We start from the raw sequence: 22,934 nt of genomic DNA, 5'->3' as shown, positions 1-22,934 counted from the left end.
ATGAGAAAAATGTTCAAATTTTATTGTATTTTATTATTGTTTTTTTTAGTGACAGGGTCTTGCTCTGTCACCCACCCAGGCTGGAGTGCAGAGGCACGATCAAGCTCACTGCAACCTCAAACTCCTGGGCTCAAGCGATCCTCCTGCCTCAGCCTCCTGAGTAGCTGGGACTACAGATGTGAGCCACCACGCTCGGCCAAAATATTCAGATTTTAAATAGAATCAGTAACCGTGCTGTACCAAGCCATACTGGAGCTGAGGCAAACTGAAAAATCATCAATATAGATCCTGTCTTTATTTGAAATTTGGCTATCTTGTTGCTCACAGATTTTTTTGGCATTAATTTTAGTTTTAAAAATATTGCATTAAATATTATCTTGACTACTGAGGTTTTTGGAGCCCCCTTAAATTTGGCACTCTGGGCCAGTGCCTCACTGCCTCACTCCCCTCACCCTGGTCCTGGCCCTGAGGGAGGGTCCCAGCAGGCAGCTTGGACAAGTCTCTCTCTGGCTCTCAGGGAGTGAAGATAGACCCAGTCTTGGGACGGCCCAAGCCATCTGCACGTGAGGACGCAGTGGAGGGGCAGCGCCCACATATGCCGTTAGCAGATGGAGCTACCGTGGCAAGGGCCTGCTGGTGGGTCTGGCCCCTCCTCCTCTGTCCTAGAATCCCCCTTCCTGCTTTTCTCCCTCAGGGGCAGTCAGCTTTTGGTCAAGGTTTTCCGCTCAGTCCCTGATGCTTATTCAGTCCACCCTCACCTACCTCTCTCAGGCCGGAGTCAGTTCCCTGTATCCACGATCCCGCCGAGGTTGCTATGCCAGGCCCACGAGGTGAGGGCAAGCCCCTGCGGGGACCAAGGGTGCAGGCGCTACAGCCGCAGCCCCTGCTCCTCAGCCTGGGGACGATGCCTTGTCTCCAGCCAAGCTGACCTCGGGTGAGGGGGCTGCTGCTGTGGTGGCTCCTGTCTCCTTGGGGACTGCTGGAGCCTAGGACTGGGGAGAAGATTGCCCACTGGTAGCACCCACTTCTCACACCAAGGTGCAGCCCTTAAGTGGGTGATGAATCCCACTTTGAGAAGCAGCAGGAGCTCAGGCTGAATCAGATGACAGTCCTTCTGTGATGTGGGGAAGGGTGCGTCCACCCGTCTGGTCCTCACCTGGAATGTGCACCAAGCGCGCCTGCAGCAGGGCGCATTACAGCCGTGCAGCAGCTGCTCCTAGAGCCCCTTGGAGGAGAGGAATTTTGCTTACAGGGTGCTAAACTTTTGCGGCAGCATTTCTTAGAATGCAAGACCTCAGCATGAGGCTCAGGCAGAAGGGCCCCACCTCTGGGCAGAGGAGAAAACCGAGGCCTCAAATGCCACAACGCTGGCAGACCCAGGCCTGGGACTCGGCGTCTGGGCTCCAAGCGAGTGAGTTTTCTAGGGCCCCTCTTTGCCCTATTAGTTCTTAAGGAAGCCAGTTGGTTCAGAGGGTATGGGGTAGGGCAGGGCCATGTCTGGAGTGAGGGGTGCTGGGTGCTTAGCAGGGCTTCTGGCCCCTGCCCCTGGGCCCCACAGTTCATTTTGGGTCAAAGATATTTCTTCCTGAAAGGCAGTATCCTAGTTGCCAAGCTGAGTGTGCTGACATGCATCCAATCCAGGCCCTGACCTGGGAGAAATGTAGCAGGGGTGCTTCTCAGTGCTGGGATTAGGCAAGCATTGGCGGGGCCAGGGGCTTTGGGAGCCCAGACGAGGCTCCTCAGTCAGGGGTTGGGGTTCAGGAGGACTTCCAGAGAAGGAGGTCTCCAAGCACTGCTGCAGGGGATGGTCGTCAGCACCCACCAGGCGCCCTAATCATTGAGGGCGTGGGGTGGGAGTGTGTGTGGGGGTGCAGGCCCGTTTGGGGCTTATGAAGAGGCCAAAGAGGGAGCAGTAGTCTCTCCCATCATTGGTACCTCCCTCCCCACCCTGCTAGGCCGGGACCATGGAAAATCCCAGCCCAGGGAAGGCCAAGCCTTGTACTTGAGATCAGACCCCCAGGCCTGGTTTGGGAGCCCAAGACAGATTCTCCGAGACTGACTTCATTCCTCCTGGCCACACACCCAGGGGTCTGAGGCGGGCGCTGGCAGCCTGCACATGTGTGTGGGCGTGGATGTGTCCTCACAACACCAAACACATGTGAGCACCGCCCACATCCCTCCATGGGTGGGTGGTTTCCAAGTGCCTGTCCTGAGCCTGATTTCTTCCTGGGGAGCGTGCACCCTCTGCCTTCCCACCCCGGGCGCTGGGACTGCCCGAGGCTTCCTGCAGTTCCATCGTCTCCGACTCTAAAACATGTAACTGGAAGGGATAAGAGGATGAAACAGAAGTCCAGAGAGGGTCACATACTTTGCCTGATGCAAATGCTCACAGCAAATGCTCCAAGAGAGGCCTGGAGGGCGGCCGGTTGCTTCGCAGGCCTGGCTGTGTGCCCTGTGCCATGCCAGCTCCCTCGATGTGACCTCTCCCTGTACCACCACCAGGCTCTTCTGGCATCCCTGCCCCAGCTCTTGCCTCCTGTAGCCTCAGCTTCTCTGAGCTGGGGGTCTTAGTGCCAACTAAGCAGATGACCCCTGGCCCAGAAGGCCAAAGCTCCTCTGCCAGGGCCTCCCCTTCCATCTCCGGCCTGACTCACTGGCTTTGGCAGCTCTGTGAAAGGAACATGGGACAGGCTGCCCTGGGCATCCTCCCCGGGCATCTCGATGGCTGTGCCAGCCTTGCCTGGCATGTGTCCTCTATTCCAGTCCTCACATGGCCAATTAGAGGCCAGGAGGGAACAGCAGCTGCCTCCTCCCTGGTCTCCTGCTCTCAGTCTCTCTCTCTCCCGTCCATCCTACGTGTGGGGCAGATAAACCCTTACAGTGCTGACCAGGTTACTCCCTGCTCAAGAAGATCCTGTGTCTCCCCAGGGCCTTCAGGACAAAATCTGTACATCTCAGTCTAGCATCCCAGAGCCAGAGGTACCTCCTTCCTCTCCTTTCCTCCTTCCTCTCTCAGGCCTCCACAGCCCCTACGGCACTCTGCTCCTGGGCCTAGATGCTACATCTCCCTGCACACGCCCGAGGGTGTTTCTGAGGTTCCCCCCTCTCTGTACAGCCTCCTGCTCCCAAGAGTCCAGACTGGGACTCTCAGTCCCCGAGAGCAGCCCTGGCTCCCACTACCACCCCTGCTGCCTGGGCCGTGAGCTGACCTGGGCCTGCCCCCCAAGCTGCCTGCTCCTGCAGGTCACCTGCCTTCCTCTGCAGGGCTTGGAGTAGATGCAGGGAAGGACCAAAGCAGGCCTCCACCCAACGCGCTTCCAGAGCTAGAACCCTAAGGCAGGGATAATAGTACCAACTTGGCCATTTGCTGACAAGCACCTGCTGAGCTTAGTGGCTTCAACGTGCGATTTCATCGTTCCTCACAGCCTCCTAGTGAGGGGGAGATTATGATTTCCCTGGTACAGATGAGAAAACTGAGGCCTAGGGAGGTGGCACAGCAGGGTGCACCTGAGCCAGAATTGAAACTGAGATGACCCAGAGGATGCCACACTCAACCTGCGAGCTGGGCGTGCGGGGCACAGGCGTGGGCCCTCTGCCGGCTGTGCCTCAGCTCCCCCACCTGCGTGCGGCGGAGAATCATGCTTGCATTTACCGGGCACTTTGCGCATCATCGCCTTTAATTCCCAGGTCCGAGCCAGGTACTATTATTTGTCCCCTTTCATAGATAAGGTGACAGGCTCACTTGTTGACTTTTAGTGATGAAAATAGGGTTTGAGTCTGTGTGACTCCCTGTCCTGAGTTCTTAACAACTGTGTGTTATTTTTAAAAATACGTTCGCTTATCCTGTACACCGCATTCATTCACGCATTCATTTGGTTATTCACTCGTTCAACAGGTATTTGACTGTCTTCTGTATTCTGGGCACTGTCTGTGACAGAGTGAGACGGGACAGTGGGTGTGAAAGACTCTGGGAGCAGAGTCCCTCCCCAGTGTGGCGCAGGGTAAAGCCCTGTCATTCTCACTCCAGACTCGCAACGTTTACCTAACAAGCGCTCATATAGTGCTTACTGAGCGCCGGACACTGTTCTTGGAGCTTTACAGTTAGAGCCGCTTAATCCTCACAGCCCTAGGAGGTAGGTACCGTTGCTGTCCCCATTTTGCAGATGAGGAAACCAAGGCCCTGAGAGGTAAAGTGACTTGCCCTGGAGCCAGAAGCACAGATCAGCATCCCTTCTTCCTTCCCCGATCCTTCGGGAAAAAATTGAGTCTTCAGGCTGAGAGAGCTGTAGAGGGGCCTGGGTCCTCCTGCCTCCCTGTTTGTCCATGTGGAGTCCTTAGTGCCTGAACAAGCAAGTGCTGTCCTGAGCGGCCCATCCCAGGCAGGCTTCCTGTCTCCTCTCTTATCGCTCCCTCGCAAGGCACTTCCTCTCTCTCCTGGTCTCAGGCTGGACTGTCCCTGCAGGAAGACACAGCTCCTGTTTTAAATAAGAAGAAGAATGGCTGATACTTACTGAATGGACACCATGCCAAGCATTTTCTTTTATTTTTGTCCTTTCTTTTTCTCATTTAATCCCCCTAACAAACTTGCGAGAAAGAATTACGTCCACTGTACAGATGAGGAAACTGAGGCTCAGAGAAATCAAATAACTCGCCCAAGGCCTCGAGCTTAATGAGTGGCCAAGCTGGACCCAGGCTGCCTGTCCCCTCCATTAAGCAGCCCCGGCCTCAACCTGTTCTGCCCCTCAGGGAAGGGTATGTTATAGTTTGTGTCACCTTCTCAGTCTTCATTGTTTCTCCCCCTGAAAAAAATAAAATTTGGATTTTTGCCTGAAGTTGGCAGGCCCCACAGTCACTAGGGATAGTAGCAGGGCAGGGGGGAGCCATTAGTGCCATTACTGGTGCCAGGCTACTGCTGGACTTGGCCTGGGCATTCTGGCCTTTTGTCACCTCTCCTCCCCGTCTCCTAACCCCAGGGGTTCCCGTCTCACAGTGTCCTCTGCTCTCAGAAGGGGCACCCCTCCCCAGTAGCTCCAGTCTGAGTCCGCCCTACTTCCTTTCCAAGCCAAGAACACATGGAAAAGTCCCGAGGGCAGTGGCTGGAACGGGCAGGAGAGGAAGGGAGCAGGGAGGGAGCGGATGGTCGGCCCAGGCAGCCCACACCTGCTTCCAATTGCTGTGCCCGGCATTCCTGCGGGGGAGCAGTCAGGGCCTCGGCCATGTCCCCTGCCCTGGCCTAAGTACCTCCTCGCCACAGGCAGCTGGACCAAGAGGGCCTCTTTGTCTGAACTCAGGACCACGGGTGGGGGGGGGGTTGGGCCTGGAGCCCTCTACCCCTTGCTGATGGGCACCCCAAAACCGGACGTTCATGCACACGCTTGCCAAGGGCATATGGGTGCCGGGCCCTGAGCTGGGCATGGGGGATTCAGGGGCGCCCCAGACCCATCCCTGCCTCACCAAGGTCTCAGCCTGGCAGCGAGAAACCAGCAACCGGGATGCAGAGTGGCCCAAGCCCCTCCGTCTCATCCAGCTCCCAGCACCTGCCGTGCACCTGTGAGACCTGGGCCAGCAGCTGGGTGCAGGCAAGGATGACACTTCACCTGGTAGGGAGAGCACACACCGTCCCACGGGATATACGTTCACTCAACAAATAGTTATTGAGTGCCTGACTGTGCGCTACACTGTTCTAGAGCTGGGTATTCAGTAGTGAAAAGAAAGACAAAATCCTTGCCCTTGTGGATCTTATACTTTCATATATAAACATAATAAATAGGTAAATAATAGGAGGTGGTAAGTGCTGTGGAATCAATAGAGATAGGTAAGAAGATGTGGCGGGTCCGGGAGGGGCAGGGTGCAGAGGTGGTCAGGGCAGGCCTTACGAAGGTGACATTTATTTGAGCAGAGATTTGCAAGAGGCATATGAGTGGGCTGTGCAGCTCTCTGCAGGAAGAGAGGGTTCCAGACAGGGGAAGCAGCCAGTGCAAAGGCCCTGAGGCAGGATTTCCCTGGGGTTTTCACGTATATTCCAGTGTGGTTAGAACGGAGCAGTGCGGAATGGGGGCATAACAGGAGGCAGGTCGGAGAGGTAACGGTTGACTGTGGAGGGCCTTGGGGGCCACCGTGAGGAACTGGGCTGATCCTCTCTGTGCACTAGGGAGCCACTGCAGGTTTTGAGCTGAGCAGTGACATTCGAACAGGGCCCTGGCTGCTGTGCCAGGGGTGGACAGTGGGGAGTCAGGAGAGAGACAGAGAAGAGGCTGCCGCAGAGCCCCAGGCTGAGCGGGAGAAGCGGAGGAAACTGATTTGGGGTATATTCCGGAGGCAGAGCTGCTGGGATTCCTGGTGGATGTGGGGTGAGAGAGGGGTCAGGGACAATGCAGTGGCTTGTGGCCATGCCACTGGAAGGGGCAGTTCTGTGAGCTGAGGTGAGAAGGCTGTGGGCAGAACAGGCTTTGTAAGAAAGATAAAAATTTCAGGTCATTGTGCGGGGTCTGAGGGGGCAGGAAGGGAACCCCTGAGGCAACCGAAGCATCAGGGGAGGCTTCCGGAGGCGGGTGGGGAGCACCAGGCTGGGCCTGCGGAGGTTGGGTGGGCTTTGGGGGCAGGGGCTGTGTTTACACGGGGAAGAAACGTGCAGGAGGTGTGCAGAGGCAGCCTGGGCTTGCCTGAGAAGGGAGCTGACCTCCCCGGAGGGTAAACACGGCCACCTCCCGCTCTGCCCATCCTGCCTCCTGGGCAGCCAGCTCACCGAGCACACGTGCAGATCCCCTTCTGCCCAGAGGGAGGCGTCGCTGCCACTGGGCTGTCTCTCCCAGTGGGGGTGGGGGAGCAGGTGAATGCTCTAAGAGGGTGCCAGGGGCGGTGGAGGGTGGTCAGGGCTGACAAGGTAGGCTTCGGGGCACAAAGGCTGTGTGGCCCTGCATGAGCAGAGTTGGGCTCTGTGCGTGAGGTGGGGGGCGGCGGTGATGTATAGCAGGAAACTCCCGGACAAGGGCACCGTGGGGTCAGAGGCTTGGGGCAGAAAAAGGTCAGGGTCTGCTGCTAGGGACCTGCCTGTGGGTCCTTAGGGTTAAGGGTTCTAGAGGCCAGGTTAAAGCCAGATCACAGAAGGCCTTAGGTCCCCCCTCCCCCCGAGACTTCTGGGCATGCGTCTGTGGGCAGTTGGGAGCCACTGAAGATTCTGGCCCTGGCTTTATGGCCGGCATAGCTCATTTGGTGGGCTGGAATTGCCCCTTCACGATGGGGCAGAGCAGACTGTGCAGCCACCTGGCCTGCCTGCTCTCACCAGCAGGTGTGGCACCAGCACACCTGCGCTGACAATTCAGTGTCCTGATTATCGGATGACCATTTCGTGGGATGCCAGCGGCCAGCTTCCCCGCCCCCGGAGGCGCTCCCCGCATGGTTATTCCAGGCCCTGGTCGGTGGCGCTTTCCGCTGCTCCCCCACCGAGGGGCTCCTCCGGAGTCCGGCTGCGCTGGCCAAACCCCACTCAGCACATATTTCACAACCGACTGAGCGGTTCCTGCTGGACTTTGTTTACCCTCCAGCGCGGGGCTCAAGAGATTAGGGCTCTTTCGCATTCCACTTTCCATCATCTGCTCCTCGCGAGCAGCGGGCCTGGGGAGGGGAGGGTTCAGAGATGAGGTTTATTGAACCCACAGGAAAAGGGAAGCCAAGAGGGAACAGGTGAGGTGTGGGCAAGCGGTAGGAATGTAGCCACAGGGCCCCTGGCGCTGGGCAGCCTCCAGGAACCGCTGGGCAGGCAGGAACAGATTCCTAATGAAGCAGGAAGGATTTAGATCAGACGGTGGGAGAATTTCCTGCCTGCTAAAGTATCATCTGTGAGGTTGTGAGAGGTCTCGGGCTCTTGGCCAAGATTGGAGAATGGACTAAATAGCTCCCAAAAAGTATTTTAATCCCCAAGTGTTTACCAAGCCATCCAACCTGTGCTCAAGGGCAGTTAGTCGTCTCCCCCATCGTGCAGATGGGGAAACTGAGCCTCAGAAAGGGGCATGGGGAGGTTGGACAGGGTGGTAAACTCACCTCTGAAGTCTTATCCCTGAGAAGGCCCCAGCTGGATCCAGCCGGGGAAGGGGCACACGGTCGTTGTCCTTGGGTTCCCAGGGGCTGGCACGGGAGCTGTCAGCGTCTCCAGACCCAGCCTAGAGCACGAGAAAGGGTGAGTCCGTCTTGAGCACACTGGCCCCAAGAGTCAGTGTGACGGGTTCTCCCTGCTGAGGTCCTGGGGCCCCCGCAGAGGAAGCTCCAGGGCACAGCAGGGACGCAGAACACGTCTTTCCACTCGGCTCTGTGCCCTCGCTGCCCTGGAGGGTCTGAGGGGCCCGCCACAGCTGTACAGCTCCCCCAGACCAGTGGCTGGCTGCCTGTGGAATGGCCTCAGGACCCGATTCACTCACGCCAGCCCCTCCCCAGCTGAGCAGCCTGGCTTTGGCCGTCCCAAGGGTCTTTGCTGCCCTCTGACTCGGTGTCCCTGCCATGAATCCCTAAGGTCAGCATCTTCTGGGGAAGAGCACCCGCGGGGGCCAGCACAGGGCTCTAGGCCTCGAGGGGGGTGGAGGACAACTGGAAGAGGACAAATGGAGGCTATAAAGCCCAAAGAGGGGCGCAGTCCGCCCAGGGCCACACAGAAGGTCTATGACGGAGTAGGGTAAGAACCCAGGCTCCTGTCTCCCTCTTGGGAGCAGGAGGCAGGACTCTGGTGGTGACCAGGGCCTCCCTGGGTAGTCTGAGCAAGACCCTCGGCCCAAGTGGTGGTCAGACCCCTCACCCCACCCCCCACCAGCAGTACTGGGGGCTTGTGGGGGCTGCACAAGGCGGGAGGTGAGCCGGGAGCTGGACGCAAGCCTCGCCAGGTCCGGGAGGGGCTTGTGCAGTCTGTCCACTGGAGCACGTTTGTGGAGCGGGGAGTCGGAGGTGACCTGGGAGTCTACACAGGAGGCTGGCCAGGTGCGACATGGCGGATGCACGCTGTGGAATCCTGGTGAGCAAGGCAGGCCAGGAGCTGGATAGATCTGAAAGGTTTACACTGACTACAAAATTGGGAAACAGAATGAGATCCATACTTTAAAAATGCGTACCCACTTCCAGGGCACCGCAGATTCTATGCAGACAGCACAGACGGTCACGAACATGTCTGAGGGTCGGGGTTAAGATGAAGGTAAAAAAAATTTGATAAGAGGGGAAGGGGGGGCAAGGGCAACATATGTAACCTAAACATCTGTACCCCCATAATATGCTGAAATAAAAAAAAAATTTGATAAGACAAGAAACGGGCCTTGCATAGACCAATGATCATGGTTAGTTTGCTCTGAACTGAAAATTAGGATTAATTCAGTTCTCTGCCTTTGTAAAAACGGGAGTCTCTGGGGAAAGTTCTCATTGGAACCCACTTTTTAGAGTCTCCAGTTTGATGACTCCATATATGCTGGAAACAGAGATCCCAGCCCTCCTCAGAATTATATCTCCATGACTGATGGCTCCTCCTGCGTTTGGAGTAGGCAGAAAGGCCCTTTCTCCAGGATGTTTCTTTAAAATGCTCACTTCTTGGGGTGGGGCCCTGATCACACTGTCTGGTCGTCACTGGCCTGTACCCAACATTGACCACCCTGCCTGGAGGGCAAGCCTTCCTCCTGCCCCTTCCAACATCACACAGCCCCTACCTCCAGCCCTGCAAGGGGGTTGGGATCCCAAGCCCGCAAGCCTGGCTGCTGACGGAATGTCCCCTGGGAGAGCAGCCCGGAGAAGGAGGCATTGTTCCTTCCTGAAGAAACATACCAGCCCCAGGAGGGGGCCTGCTGTTCCTTGGGACCTCGGCAGGGTATCCTGAGGCTGAGGGGGGTACTGGCCTGAACTCCGGAGGCTGCTCCTTTCCAGTAGCTTCCCCGAGCCGCTGCCTCCCGGGACAAGGAGGGTATGGGGGGAGCACAGCCTGGCAGGGAGGGGAGGGCCATCGGGAGGGGCGCAGAAGGCCCCAGTGATGGCCTGAGACATGGAACAAAGAAAACTATAAAATAATGTTGAGAGTGATCCCATCGAAAAGGCATAACTAATCTCTGGTGATGGAAAAGCAGATCGGTGGTTGCCCGGGGTGGATGAGGGGCTGGGGTTACTGGGAAGGGGCAGGGGGTGACGGAAACAGTCCGTAGCCTGACCATGGTGGTGGTTACATGGCCTTATACATTTGTTAGAACTTACCAAACTGCACACCTGAAATCTGTGCATGCGACTATGTATAGATTATACCTAAAACAACTCAAAAAGTTTACTTTTATAAAAAGAATGACAAGACGAGTCCTGGGAGGAGGTCAGGAGCCAGCATCTCCTCCTGGGGCTGCCCTGACCCACTGTGTGACCATGGACAAACCCCTTGCCCTCTCTGAGCCTCAGTCTCATCCAGCATTTGCAAAGGCGCCGTGTACCCTGGTGTCTTGGAGGAGGGTGCAGAGCACACTGGATGATTTGACAGTCACATACTGAGCTGCTGAGCGTTAAAGAAGCCCGCCTGGCACAGGCCGAGGGGACTCGGGCCCGTCAGTCGTCCCCAAAGCACACGTTCCTGAGCACCGTGGATGCCCTGCTGAGGCTCAAGTGGGACCCGGGCCTGCCCTCAGCACAGTCCGGAGGGGAGGTGACACCAGTAGATTCGATGAAACTTAATTGCAGATCAGTACAGACAGGGAGTGAGATAGAAGTATGTGAGGCCCGAGATGTCGTTGCCACTCAGGGAAGACGTCCTGGCACAAGAGGCGCCTGCCTGAGCTGAGATTCCTCAACAGGAAGAGGGAGAAGATGGTCACCTAGGGCAGGGCTCAGTGTGTGACTAAGGTCAATCTCAGTGTGTGGCCAGGGTCCGGGCTCAGTGTGTGACCAGGGTCGGGGCTCAGTGTGTGACTAAGGTCAATCTCAGTGTGTGGCCAGGGTCAGGGCTCAATGCGTGACCAGGGTCGGGGCAATCTCAGTGTGTGGCCAGGGTCCGGGCTCAGTGTGTGACCAGGGTCGGGGCTCAGTGTGTGACTAAGGTCAATCTCAGTGTGTGGCCAGGGTCAGGGCTCAATGCGTGACCAGGGTCGGGGCTCAGTGTGTGGCCAGGGTCAGATTTCAGTGTGTGACCAGGGTCGGGGCTCAGTATGTGGCCAGGGTTGGGGCTCAGTCTGTTACCATGGTCAAGGCTCAATCGGAGGCCAGGAACAACATCGGCGCTCACTGGCCCCACCTGGCCTCTTACTCAGCTGGCTCTTCCAGCTTCCCTGGATTGCACAGCCAGCTCATGAAATGGCCTAAGAGGAAGGATCGGGCCAGAAAAGCTTTGTGGAGCCATCTGTGCAGTATTTGTTGAAACTGGGCCTGGGGTGGGGGCGGCAGGCTGTCTGGTGCCAAATGCTGGGTCCCGCGAGGCCTCAGGGCCGGCTGCTCCACCCCTGCACGCTGCTGAGGGAGAGGCTCTTGGCGGACCATTCCTCTCATCCTCATCCCCCAGCCCCCAGGCTTCCGGGGACCAGAGGGTGAGAACCAGCCCCCAGCTGGGTTTGAGGGCCAAGGGTCCCCTGGGAAATGGCTGCAAACATTCCTGGAGGCTTGAGTAATAGGGCTTAGGCTGGCCAAGAAGTCCCCCACCAGCCAGGAGCCACCTCATCCTCACCCACCCTCGTCCCCCAAGCTGCTGCTTCATTCCCAGTAGGTGAGGTCACCCTGGCTGCCTGGACCAGGCTCCCCCATGAGCCTAGGCCCCGGAGAGCAGGGCTAGGCCCGGGAGCCCGGGGGGTGTGTGTTGGGGGTACAGGCCGACACCTCTGTCAAAGCCTAGGAGCCAGATTTCCCCTCCTCTGCCTCGTTTCGTGGACCTAAAAGCTGATGGGGGGGTCTTGGCAGCAAGACTCAAGCCCTCTTGCTTGCTGTCATCCTTCCCCACTTGTCCAGGAGCAGACGGCTTGAAAGACACTAAGAGGAGCTCACGGCCTCATTCCATCATTTACCTCCCTGAGGGGAGAGGAGAGGGGCTTAGAGACCCCAGGCCCACTCCCTTTAAGTTGGCAGCTGAGCTGGGATAGGGCCCAGGGCCCTGGCATCCCCTTGCCCACTCCCAGCCCTCCCATGCCCCGCACTCCCAACGTTAAGATCACTCCTCCTTTATTCCGACGCAGGTTGGGGCCTAGACCCCGAGTTTCGTTTCTGCTTATTCCTAGGAACTCTTAGTTGAACTAGTGCGTGCCCTGTGGGGAAGGCGGAGGGGGCAGAGCAGGGTGGACAGACTCGGGCTCTGGCATCTCCTGGGGAACAAGTGATCACAGGGCTGGAGCAGGCCCCAGACTTCCCCTGGGCCTGCAAGGGATGGAGCCAGGGCCTCCCTCAGGTTGGAGGCCAGAGGTTGCAGATGGGGAGGTTGTGGTCAGGTCTGGGGGGCCGATGGCAGGAAGTGGTGGCAGGTGATGGGGGGCGGAGGGGCTGTGCCAGGAGGAGAGGAATCATGAGCAGGTCGGGCGGGGCGCCCAGGCTGCGAATCCTGCCTAGTCAGCAGCCCACTCTGGGGAAGTGTTTTCCTTCTAGCCCATCCCTTCCTGCCCTCCCTGACTCCTGCCAGCCAGCATCCACCTGGGTCTGCCCACGAGGCTTCTGGGGCCCACTTCGGGCCAGAAGCCCAGGGCTGTCTTGGTGGTTCACGCAGAGCGCTGGCTGCAGGGGTGAGAGGAGCAGAGGGTGTCTAGGGGCTGGTGTCCAGAAGCCCGGGGAATAAGGACACAGAGGGAGTGTCTGTCAGGAAATTACTTGGTTCACTCGGTCCTGCCTTCAGGCCTTTGTTCATGCCGTTCCCCCTGCCAAGAACACCCTTTCCGGCTCTCTGGCTCTAAATTCCACCCCGTCTCCCAGATCTTGCTCATGTCCAAGCTCACCCCCACCATGGAGCTCCAGAGGCGAGCTCCTGCTGCCTGACTTCCCTGACCCCACACCCGAGCCCGGGACCCAACGCCAAGGAGAAGGGTGGGGGGTGTTTGGGTAGGGAGCGGTCTCTGGGCATGAGCAGTGGCCAGCCTGACCCTCTCCATGTCATGCTCTTCCCCCCACCCTGCTCTCTCCCACTGCCCACTCCAGGTCTCCCTGACTTGGTCCCGGACCCCAACTACGTGCAAGCATCCACTTACGTGCAGAGAGCCCACCTGTACTCCCTGCGCTGCGCCGCGGAGGAGAAGTGTCTGGCCAGGTAAGGGGCTGAGGATGAAGTAGAGAAGTCGGGACAGTCCCTGGGAGTTGCCCAGCACCAGTGCTCCTGCCAGCCAGGCAGGTGACCCTGGCCACGTGCCCGGGTCTCTCAGGGCCCTGACCTCTTCCTCTGCGAGGCTCGCCTGCCCTTACGCAGTCAGGGGGGGCGGGAGGAGCAGGCACTCGGCACTTCTGTGTGCTGCGCAGCCCTGTGCAAGGGCTCTGCCTCTGCGGCATTTCATCCTCACACGAGCCCCGAAGGCAACTGAAGAGCGATGAAAGGAGCTCAGACTTCTCAGATCTGGGCCGCCTGGTGAGCAGGTCCCTCGTGGGGAGCCCAGGAGTGCTCACACGAGGACAGGGAAGTCCCAGAGGGTAGGCAGGCCTGCGAGAGAGAGGCCGGGCTGCAGAGCCGTGTCCACAGAGGACAGCAGTGGCTTTGGCTGCCCCAGGCTGTCTCTGCCTGGTCACAGTGGGCCCGGTGACAAAGAGGCTCCGCTCCATGTGGCACTGGAGAGAGGGAAAGGAGGCCAGTTTATGTGCACCCAGAAGGTGGGCACAGCCGACTCGCTATTCGCGGTGCTCCCGCCTCCTGCAGAGCTTGCTTCTGCGTTTATTAGCAGTTGCTGCTCTGCTCACATAGGTGTGCGTTGGGGACACGTCCCGGTGCTAAAAGATCACATTGCTTCTTTGTTTGTATCCCTCTATGTTGAAAGCACTCATTTTTCTTAATTACTTGCCTTTTTTGACATTGGAACTCACTATTTACTTTTACTTTTTGCTGCGTTCGGAATGTCAGCATTTTCTCATTTCTAGAGCTCCTATTGGTAATGGTTCTAATGGTTCGCTGCCACGCAGAGAAGCTGACCCCTGACTGTTACCAGTCTGTGACAAGACAAGGAGCTTGCCCCGGATGTAACTCAGCTCGCTGCTTCCTTCTCTGGGAACGGCTTGCTTTTAAAACAACAGGCGTCAGCTGGACCGAGCAGGGTGATTAGTGCCGTCGTTGATTTACATTCTGGCTCGTTGATTTACATTCTGGCGCAGGCTCCTAACCTCCTCGCAGGCTGGCAGGACACGGGCGCGGGAACTGGCCCTGGTCACGTTGAGTACCCCGCAGCTGCCTGCGCGTGCGGGTCTAACCTCGACCCCGTCGCCCACAGGAAGAGAGCACAGTGTCCCTGCTGTGACTCCACCAGTGGTGGGGAACTTACAGCTTCATTGACAGCCTGTCCAGTTTTGAAGCGTTTTAGTAAAAGCCAAACTATCACTACATCTCCGTGGAGCATCCCCGGTTCCCAGACCCGAGCCCCCAGACGGGACGAGGAGGCGGCCCTGGCCTCTGTGCCGGTGGAGCTCCTGGCCAGCTGGAGAAAGTGGCCCTCACCTGGGCCCCAGCGACAGAACCAGGCACAGGAGTGGGACGAGAGCCTGAATGAGTGGTTCACAGGCCAGAGCTGTGCGAGATCAGAGGAGGGAGAGGTGGGCAAGGGCTGAGGCATCAGAGGGCCTGGGCACAGGAGTGCAGACCTAACTGGAGCCCTGGATCGGGAGGGCCCTCCGGGATTACTTGAGTATGGCCAGCAGGCCGGTGCCAGTCCCCACGCAGGCGGAACCCAGAGAAGGGAAGGGACTTGCTCCAAGTCTTGCCGCCAGCTGTGGCCAAGCTGGACCTAGGATCTGGACCCTGATGGTTTCCCACGGTGTGTGGAGCCGAACAGAAAGGCAGGATTTAACTGAACAGAGGGAAGGAGGATGTTTTGTTTCAACCCAGACACAGACAGATTCCAAGCCTCCCCCAGACAAGGCTGGGGGCCTTACGTCCTGGCAGACAGGAGTCTGAGCTGCCTGTTGTCCAGACATACTCTCAGAGAGAGCGCTAATCCCCATGACTGGCCGCCGCTCGCCTCTGGCCTTGGGACTCAGACTTTAATGAGCTCAAGGGAAGTATCCCTGAGGCCAGCCAGGGCAGCTGTCAGCGGTCAGCTAAAGAGGGGAGGAGCCTCCAGCCAGCCGCCCTGCTCCTACAGCCTGTGTGTGTGTGTGTGTGTGTGTGTGTGTGTGTGTGTTGTACATGACCGCCTCTGTATGAGCACGTGTGTGTGTCTGCGTGTCTCCCCTCACTGCTGTCCCTCACTCCTCCGTCTGCTCTTCTCTTCTCGCAAGGCCTGCCTCAGTTGGGAATGTGTGGTCAGAGTGAACTGCGAGCAAGCAGTGCACACGGACCATGCTCCCTGAATGGAAAAAGGCGGGTTGCCAGCCCCTGAAGCCATGCAGTCAGCGAGAGGTGGCCTGGTCACACCCAACCCAGTGCAGGGTGCAGGTGGTAACAGGCTGTGCTGCGGGCAGTGCCATAGAGCTCACAGGCATCAGGAGCTCCCTAAGTGAGGCAATCAGAGCAGACTTCCTGGAGGAGGGGACTTGGGTTGGGCCTAGGAGGCTGGACGAGGTTTAGAATTCTAGGCCAAGCAAACAGCATGGGCGAAAGCATGGATGAGGGAAAGAGTTCCATATGTTTGGGAAATAGACTTTGACGCAGGAACCCAGGTGTGTGGTGGGTAGGGGTCAGAAGGGCAGATGGGACCAGGAACATACAGAGGCTCTGACCAAAGGAGCGCAAGGCTCCTTTCTCAGGCCCGCGCCTGAGACGTGGCATGCTTTGTCAACAGGCAGGGCCCTGTCTAGGGTGGGGAAGACTTATCAGAATCCCTGGACAGGGCTATTTTTAAATTGCCCTCCAGAGGTTTTTCTATATCCCTGCCCCCGGGGTCTGTGTCACCTGCAGGCATCGGGGACTTTCCGAGGACCATTGCCAGGCCTGATGCTACTTTAGAAAGACCCTGTTGGCAGCACCAGCCACATGGTGGAGGCCAGGAAGGAGGAGACAGCCAGGCACTCATGGGGCCAGGAGAGAGGGAGGGGCCTGAGCCCCTGCCACCCCGCAGGGTGGGGCAGATGAGAGGACCTTCGGGGCAAGGGGGTGCCGGAGGACCAATAGCCAGGGCTGGGGGTGGGAGCTGATGTGGCCCGTGCTGTGTTCTGGTGTCACCGGACCCCAGCCCCACTCCAGTCTCCCCTCCTGTCCCCACAGCACAGCCTACGCCCCCGAAGCCACCGACTACGACGTGCGGGTGCTGCTGCGCTTCCCCCAGCGCGTGAAGAACCAGGGCTCGGCGGACTTCCTCCCCCACCGGCCACGGCACACCTGGGAGTGGCACAGCTGCCACCAGTGAGTGGGGGGGGTTCGGCCAGGGGCCTGGTGCCAAAGCCCCCATCCCCCATTGGCGCTCTGGAGACGCAGATGCCGGCCGGAGGGCCCTGGGGAGGTGGTATCTGCCAAGGATCCAGCGCCGGACCAGGAGTTTCTCAGAGTAACTTTAGCCAAGGCTGGGCTGGAGAAGAGGACATAGAAGGATTGGTTTTGATGAGGGATGGAAATGTCTAGAACACAGGGTATTGCCCAAGGGAGGCCAGTACAGGTGGGAGCCCAAAAAGGAAGCGAGGAGTCCTAAGGCGGTGCTCTCCTTGGGTGACCTGGCTAGGTGGGGAGCACCAGAGCTGCCACGCTGTGGGGCTCAGGGGGCAGGAGAGCCCAGACCAGTCAGGAGACTGTGTCACAGCAGGGTTACCTGGGCCCATCCCAGGACAGGGACAGGGTGAGAGGCCCAGGGGACACCAGGCCCTCTTCCTCCTCCTCCTCTCCTCTGCCCCCAGACATTACCACAGCATGGACGAGTTCAGCCACTATGACCTACTGGATGCAGCCACGGGCAAGAAGGTGGCCGAGGGCCACAAGGCCAGCTTCTGCCTGGAGGACAGCACCTGTGACTTCGGCAACCTCAAGCGCTATGCATGCACCTCTCACACGCAGGTGGGTCTGGAGAGGCAGGGTTCGGGGCACCAGAGGCCGGGGCTGGGGGAGGCAGAGAATGGTGCCAGCCAAGGCGGGCTCGTGCCAAAGCTTATGGCCACTCAGCTCTTGGCAAAACAAAGGTCTTCTCACCAGTCCTCAGGCCACCACAGGGCCCTGTAGGGACTGTCCCCTCCCTTCCCAGCCCCCTTCCTGCACCCCTTCTAGGGGTGTCTGCTCATGGAGAGAAGGGAACATTGCAGCAGGTCTGGATAGCGTGATGTCCCATTCGCCTGTGTGTCCAACCAACGTCCACAGACTGTCCGTCTGTCCAGTCTGTCTCTTTTTATCCATTCTCCGTCTTTCTCTCCCCGGCATCCGCCTGCCCTCATTTCATCCCTCCCACCTGGCTATTACATCTCTCTGTCTTCTCTCTGGTCCAGTGGCCTTAGGAAGGGGCAGACCCACCCTGAGCAGCTGAGGGTGGGCAGCACCCCACCCTCTCCACCTGTCCCTTTCCCAGGGCCTGAGCCCGGGCTGCTACGACACCTACAACGCAGACATCGACTGCCAGTGGATTGACATAACAGACGTGCAGCCTGGAAACTACGTCCTCAAGGTGAGCCTCCCGGTCCGGGCACGCCCTCCAACCTCACTGACGTTCATGCTCCATGTCCCCTGCTTCTGCAAAGAAGCTCCGGCCTCTGGGCGTGTTCCCTTCTCCCCAGTGGCCAAGCTGAGGCAGCCACTGGGGCAGCACTCGAGGTTTTCACTTCCCATCTGAAGGTTCGGGTCTGAGGAGGACATAGCCTCTCTTTCCACAAAGACCCCAAGGAACATTCAGCCCAGCTATGGTGATGCTAGAGGAGGTGGTGCCACCATTTTCCCTAAGTGACAGAGGACCGGAGAGCAAGGAGGACGTGGAGAGCCCCATGGCCCAGCCCCCATCTGTAGGCGGGGCAGACTCTGCCATCTGGGAGAGAGATGGAGAGACCTCAGCTCCTCACGGGGGCCCCCTGCAAAGCCCAGGGCTCCTGTGACCAAGAGTCCCTTCTAGCCTGAACCCCTCCCACCCAGTGTACGCTCACTCCTTCGCCCCCTCCCTTGATGGGGGACAGGTAGAAAAGCGTGTAACAGCACAGCCCAGCTCGGTACATCCGTGCAGGCCACACCGTCATGGCCTCACCTGGGGAGCCAAGCCTCAGCCTCCTTCATGCAGGTACAGTGAGGGGGGTCATGCTGCAGTTTGCGCAGGCCCACCCTGCGCGGAAGTTGAGTAAAGGGAGGACAGCTCGTGGAGAGGGGCGTTCAGAACACAGCCGCCAGAGCGGTTCCTCGCAGGCTCTGTGCGTGCAACTGCTGGCCTCACCCGGGGCCCGGGGCTGTCTGGTGCAGTGTGCTCTTTCCCCTCCCTCACGCATCGACTCATCGAACACGTGGGAAGGCCCCTCTGAGTTCTCGGCCCTGGGCGCGCAGACCACATAAGCAGTGCGCTAGGATTAGAAAGTAGCATCGTCGCATCTGTTCTTGAACGTTTCGCAAAGAATGCTGGCCCCTTCCCCAGCTGATCCAGCTTTTTTAAGTGTTGCGTCCCAACAGCTCCTTTCCAGGCAGAACGCACAGGTTACGGACCGTCACCTCGGTGAATGCCAGCAGCTCGGGCTCCAGAGCAGGGGCTGTCGTCTGGCCTCAGGTCCTTGACGGGTCACCTGGACAGGGATGCTCGTGAGCAGCTGTGAGCCTCAGAGTCAGGGAGGCCGGGCATCGAGTCCCGCTCGGCCCCTTATTCCTGCCTTACCCGAGGCGGGACCCGACCTCCCTGACCCCGAACGCCCCATGCAGGGCCTGCCGGGCGCAGGCTCCGGCTCTGGAGAAGCTCGTGATCTTCTGATAAACGGGATTGGACGGTGTTGTCCTGAATCACCTGCTGCCTCTTCTCTCCTGTCCATGTCTCTCTAGCAGTGTCTGTGTCTCCATGGCTCTTGGCCTCACGTCGTCTTTCTCCATCTTCCCGTCTCCCTCCCTCCGTCACCTCCGTGTGTGCCTGTCTGTCTGCCTGGCCACCTTCTGCGCTGGTGACCCGGTGAAGTGCGGTCTCCCTGACCAGACCCCTCCCTCTGGGCTCCCTCCTCCGCAGGTGCACGTGAACCCGAAGTACATTGTTCTGGAGTCCGACTTCACCAACAACGTGGTGAGATGCAACATTCACTACACAGGTCGCTACGTTTCTACAACAAACTGCAAAATTGTTCAGTAAGTGCTGCTCACCACCCTTCCTGCCCTCGCCCCTTTCTTGGCTGAGATACCTAAGATACCTGCACTTTGGGTTGCTCTGATGGCCAAACACAGCTGTGGCTGGGCCCAGCAGGAAGAGCCCTGTCCGTGCCAGCCCTATGCTGAGTGCTCAAGGGCGTTGATCTGCGGCCCGATCACGTGGTTCCCGAAGATTTCCCAAGTGGAAACCAGGAGAAGACAGAGTGCGGTGCGAGCGCATGGGCTCTGCAATCCTAGTTCTGTGGCTTCCTTGCTCTGTGACATTGGGTGATTCACCTCACCTCTCTGAGCTACTTTTCTCAACTATCAAATGGGTACTTCCCACACAGGCTTGGGTGAGGATTTATAGGCCTGATGTCTGCGTGTTTAAGAACCCAGCACACAGCAGCACCCAGTGTGATCATTAGTGTCCTCATCAAGTGGATCGGATTAGACAGTCCCAGATCAGAGGTGATTCTGGCTGGAATGAGTGAGCCGTCACCAGTCCCTGGGTCCCCGTCGTAGAGGAAGTTAATAAAATCCCGGGCCAGGCTTCCGCACATGGCTGCTGGGCGGGTCCTCAGCTGCTGCTGTCCCGGCCTGCTCTCCTCAGTCCCTCTCCCGATTCCCCACATGAAATCCTTTGCAGAGGGACCCCTTGCTTACAAGCTCACAAAGAAACCCCACCCCATTCCATGTGAATTTAAAATGTTTGATCAGATCAAAGCAACTCTTTCCCATTAAAAAAAAAAGAAAGTAGTCCTAGAGCTTTAAGCTTTGTCCATCAACTGGAAGAGTGGTTGCGATCCCAGGGTCCAGAGATGCGTCTTTCCCCAAACGTGTATGCTTGTTAATGGATGGCAGGTGTGAGATTCAGCCTGAGACCAGGGTCAGGGCTCAGAGTGTGATTAGGGTCGGGACTCAATGTATAGCTAGGGTCAGGATTCAGCATGCGATGAGGGTCAGGGCTCAGTATAACCAGGATCAGGGCTCAGTATGTGATCAGGGTTATTATTCAGTGTATGACTAGGGTCAGGGCTCAGAGTATAACCAGGGTCAGGGCTCAGTGTGTGACCAGGGTCAGGGCTCAGTGTATAACCAGGGTCAGGGCTCAGTGTGTGGCCAGGGTCAGGGCTCAGTGTATGACCAGGGTCAGGGCTCAGTGTATGACCAGGGTAAGGGCTCAGTGTGTGGCCAGGGTCAGGGCTCAGAGTATAACCAGGGTCTGGGCTCAGCGTGTGACGAGGGTCAGGGCTCAGTGTGTGACCAGGGTCAGGGCTCAGAGTATAACCAGGGTCCGGGCTCAGCGTGTGACCAGGTTCATGACTCAGTGTGTGGCCAGGGTCAGGGCTCACTTCTGCTACCACTAACCTGACCGTCCACAACACGCCGCCACCGCAGTCTGAGCATTAAAAATGTGAACAGCAGCCTCTGGTTCAGCACAGAGATTCAGTTCCTCGCGAGTAGAATTGGATCCGAATTACCCAGGGCCCAGAGTTGTTGGAAGTGACTGGCTCCTGCGCCATCTCTGGCAGTTCGGCTCTGCGTGTGCCTCGGGGTCCGGCACCCTTCTGCTCCTCAGGGCCCGTCTCAGCCACCATTGGGAACTCGGGTCGCCTAAGCAGCAGAGGCAATTCTACGAAGGAAGAGGAGGAAGGCAGGCAGGGGCATTCAGGAAACAGGGGGGCCGCTGGGGGCCCAGGGGGCAGGGAGCCCACATCCCCCTCCACCCCCGCCTGCTGCGGGCAAAGGGGTGGAAGCAGCGTCCCATCCCAGGCGGCTGTGTGAGCAGCCCGAGGGCCCTCAGCAGGGCGGGCGGAGGAGCAGCCCTTGCCTCCCTGCCGGCTCCCCTGGGCCTGTGGGCAGCAGCAGGGGCCAGGGCCCTTCCTTCCCAGAGCTCTTTACATAAGTGCTTGGAAAGGCCCCGGTCTTATTAGAGCGTCTCCATGACCCTGACCGCAGGCAGGCGGCTGGCCCAGCGCGCACAGGAAGCCGGATGGAGCGTTCCCAGAAAGGCCACGGGACTGACGCCTGTGGGTTTCCATCATGTTTCTGAAAAGGAAAAAGAAGGCTTAAAAAAAAAGTATTGAGTTAGAAAAAACAAGAAAGTATTTCCAGGCAGTAGCAGCTCTGCTAATGGCCTAGAAAACAACCTGGGACTAGGGCATGGGTGGGGGACGTGCGAGACCGTGCTCTGGGTGGGTGGGAGTTCGGGAAACCCTCCTTTTGAAGCTGGGCTGAACAGTTGGCCCCTTTCCCCTGTGCCCAGAGTCCTGAGGGAAGTGGAGGTCGTGGGGACCTGGGCCGTGGGGCTGCAGGAGGCCTGCCTTGTGGCCACCATTGACCCACTCTCTCTCTGCCCCCAGATCCTGACCTCCTCGAGAGGCATCGACGGCCGATCTCTCCCCTTCCAAAGCAGGCCCTGCCTCCCCGGGGCCTCCTGCCAAGGGGCCCAGCCCCCAACCCACAGGCAGGGGCATCCGTCCTTGCCGGCCTCAGGGAGCGAACGTGGACCGAAACCACAGGGATTCCGGATGCCAGACCCATTTTGTACTTAACTTTTCTCTACGACATTGTTTTGTCGGTTGTTGGTTTGTTTTTATTTTTTATATTTTGGCCATACCACAGAGAAAGTTTGCCCCGGTCTGGGCTGAATAAAACAAGGTTTTTCTACTCTGTGGCTCTGCGCGTGGCCTGCTGCCTGGCCACAGCTAGGCTGGGCCCAGGGGATGTCCCTGGGCTTCATCCGTCCCCTTCAGATGTGGAAGGGGCAGCCTCCACCCATCAGCACCACGGTGACCTCCAGGGTGTGGAGCCCACTGTGGAAACCCTGGGGGGTTCGGCGTGAGGCCAAGCCCACCGCATGGGCAGAGGACCGCATGCCACAGCGCGAGGGCCTCCTTAGCCCGTAGCCTCACACGCCACGAACCGCTTGGGACACCCCACCCCCAAGTAGTCACCGCCTCCACCAGCGTCCCCCGAGTGCTGGGTGCTGTGTGGGGCACGCACGGGAGCATCACGCTCCCTGCTCCCAGGGAGCTCGCAACCATACGGGAACGGGGTGAACGCCATACCTAGCGAGACAGAACCTGGGGCCCGCTGGGAGCCTTCACATCGGAGGTGGTCTCCTTCCAGGAAGGGTGGGGAGAAGAGCATTCCTGGCAGAGGGGACAGGGTTGGGCAAGAGCAAGAGGGGGCCTGGAGGCTGACGGGGTGGGAGAGGGAGGTGGAGGGAGGCCCCGTGGCTGTTTAGCCCCTCCTCCTGCCTTGCTGGGGCATCCAGAGGTCCTGGACACTGGGCCGGGTCAGGAAGAGGTGGGGTGCCGGCCCCTTCCTTCCCCTCCCACCAGCCCTCAGGGCACCTCTGCACCCTCTTGCGTCCCCACGGGATAACACCAGTGAGAAGGGGAAAGAGACTTGGTCCAAGAGCCAGGCTCTGGGTTCCAGGGCCAGTCCTCCTGCTCACTGGCTGCGTGACTTTGGGCAAGTCATGCTACACCTGTGGGTCTCGGTTTTCCCGTCAATAAAGCGGGAATGCCCTCCTGCTGCAGGGGAGACCCGGGTGAGCCGCAGGGTGTTGGCGCCCATCCCTCCAGATCACTGCGGGCCTTCCAGCCCA

General features: G+C 58.6%; 1 protein-coding gene across 1 annotated transcript in view; it reads left to right on the top strand.

Annotated features, from left to right (window-relative positions):
- Positions 1-21,989, top strand: part of LOXL1 (lysyl oxidase-like 1) — a 24,428-nt gene extending 2,439 nt beyond the window's left edge. Inside the window, exons 2-7 of the mRNA XM_012640641.1 lie at positions 13,105-13,213; positions 16,304-16,441; positions 16,927-17,083; positions 17,586-17,681; positions 19,200-19,315; positions 21,682-21,989. Coding sequence (XP_012496095.1) covers positions 13,105-13,213; positions 16,304-16,441; positions 16,927-17,083; positions 17,586-17,681; positions 19,200-19,315; positions 21,682-21,688 — 623 coding nt within the window. The 3' untranslated portion in view covers positions 21,689-21,989. The remainder of the gene's footprint in view (positions 1-13,104; positions 13,214-16,303; positions 16,442-16,926; positions 17,084-17,585; positions 17,682-19,199; positions 19,316-21,681) is intronic.
- The last annotated feature ends 945 nt before the right edge of the window (positions 21,990-22,934 follow it).

This window comes from Propithecus coquereli, unplaced genomic scaffold (genome assembly GCF_000956105.1).
Source record: "Propithecus coquereli isolate 6110/MARCELLA unplaced genomic scaffold, Pcoq_1.0 Scaffold155, whole genome shotgun sequence".
NCBI lineage: Eukaryota > Metazoa > Chordata > Mammalia > Primates > Indriidae > Propithecus > Propithecus coquereli.
This window is presented reverse-complemented; position numbering and strand designations above follow the sequence as displayed.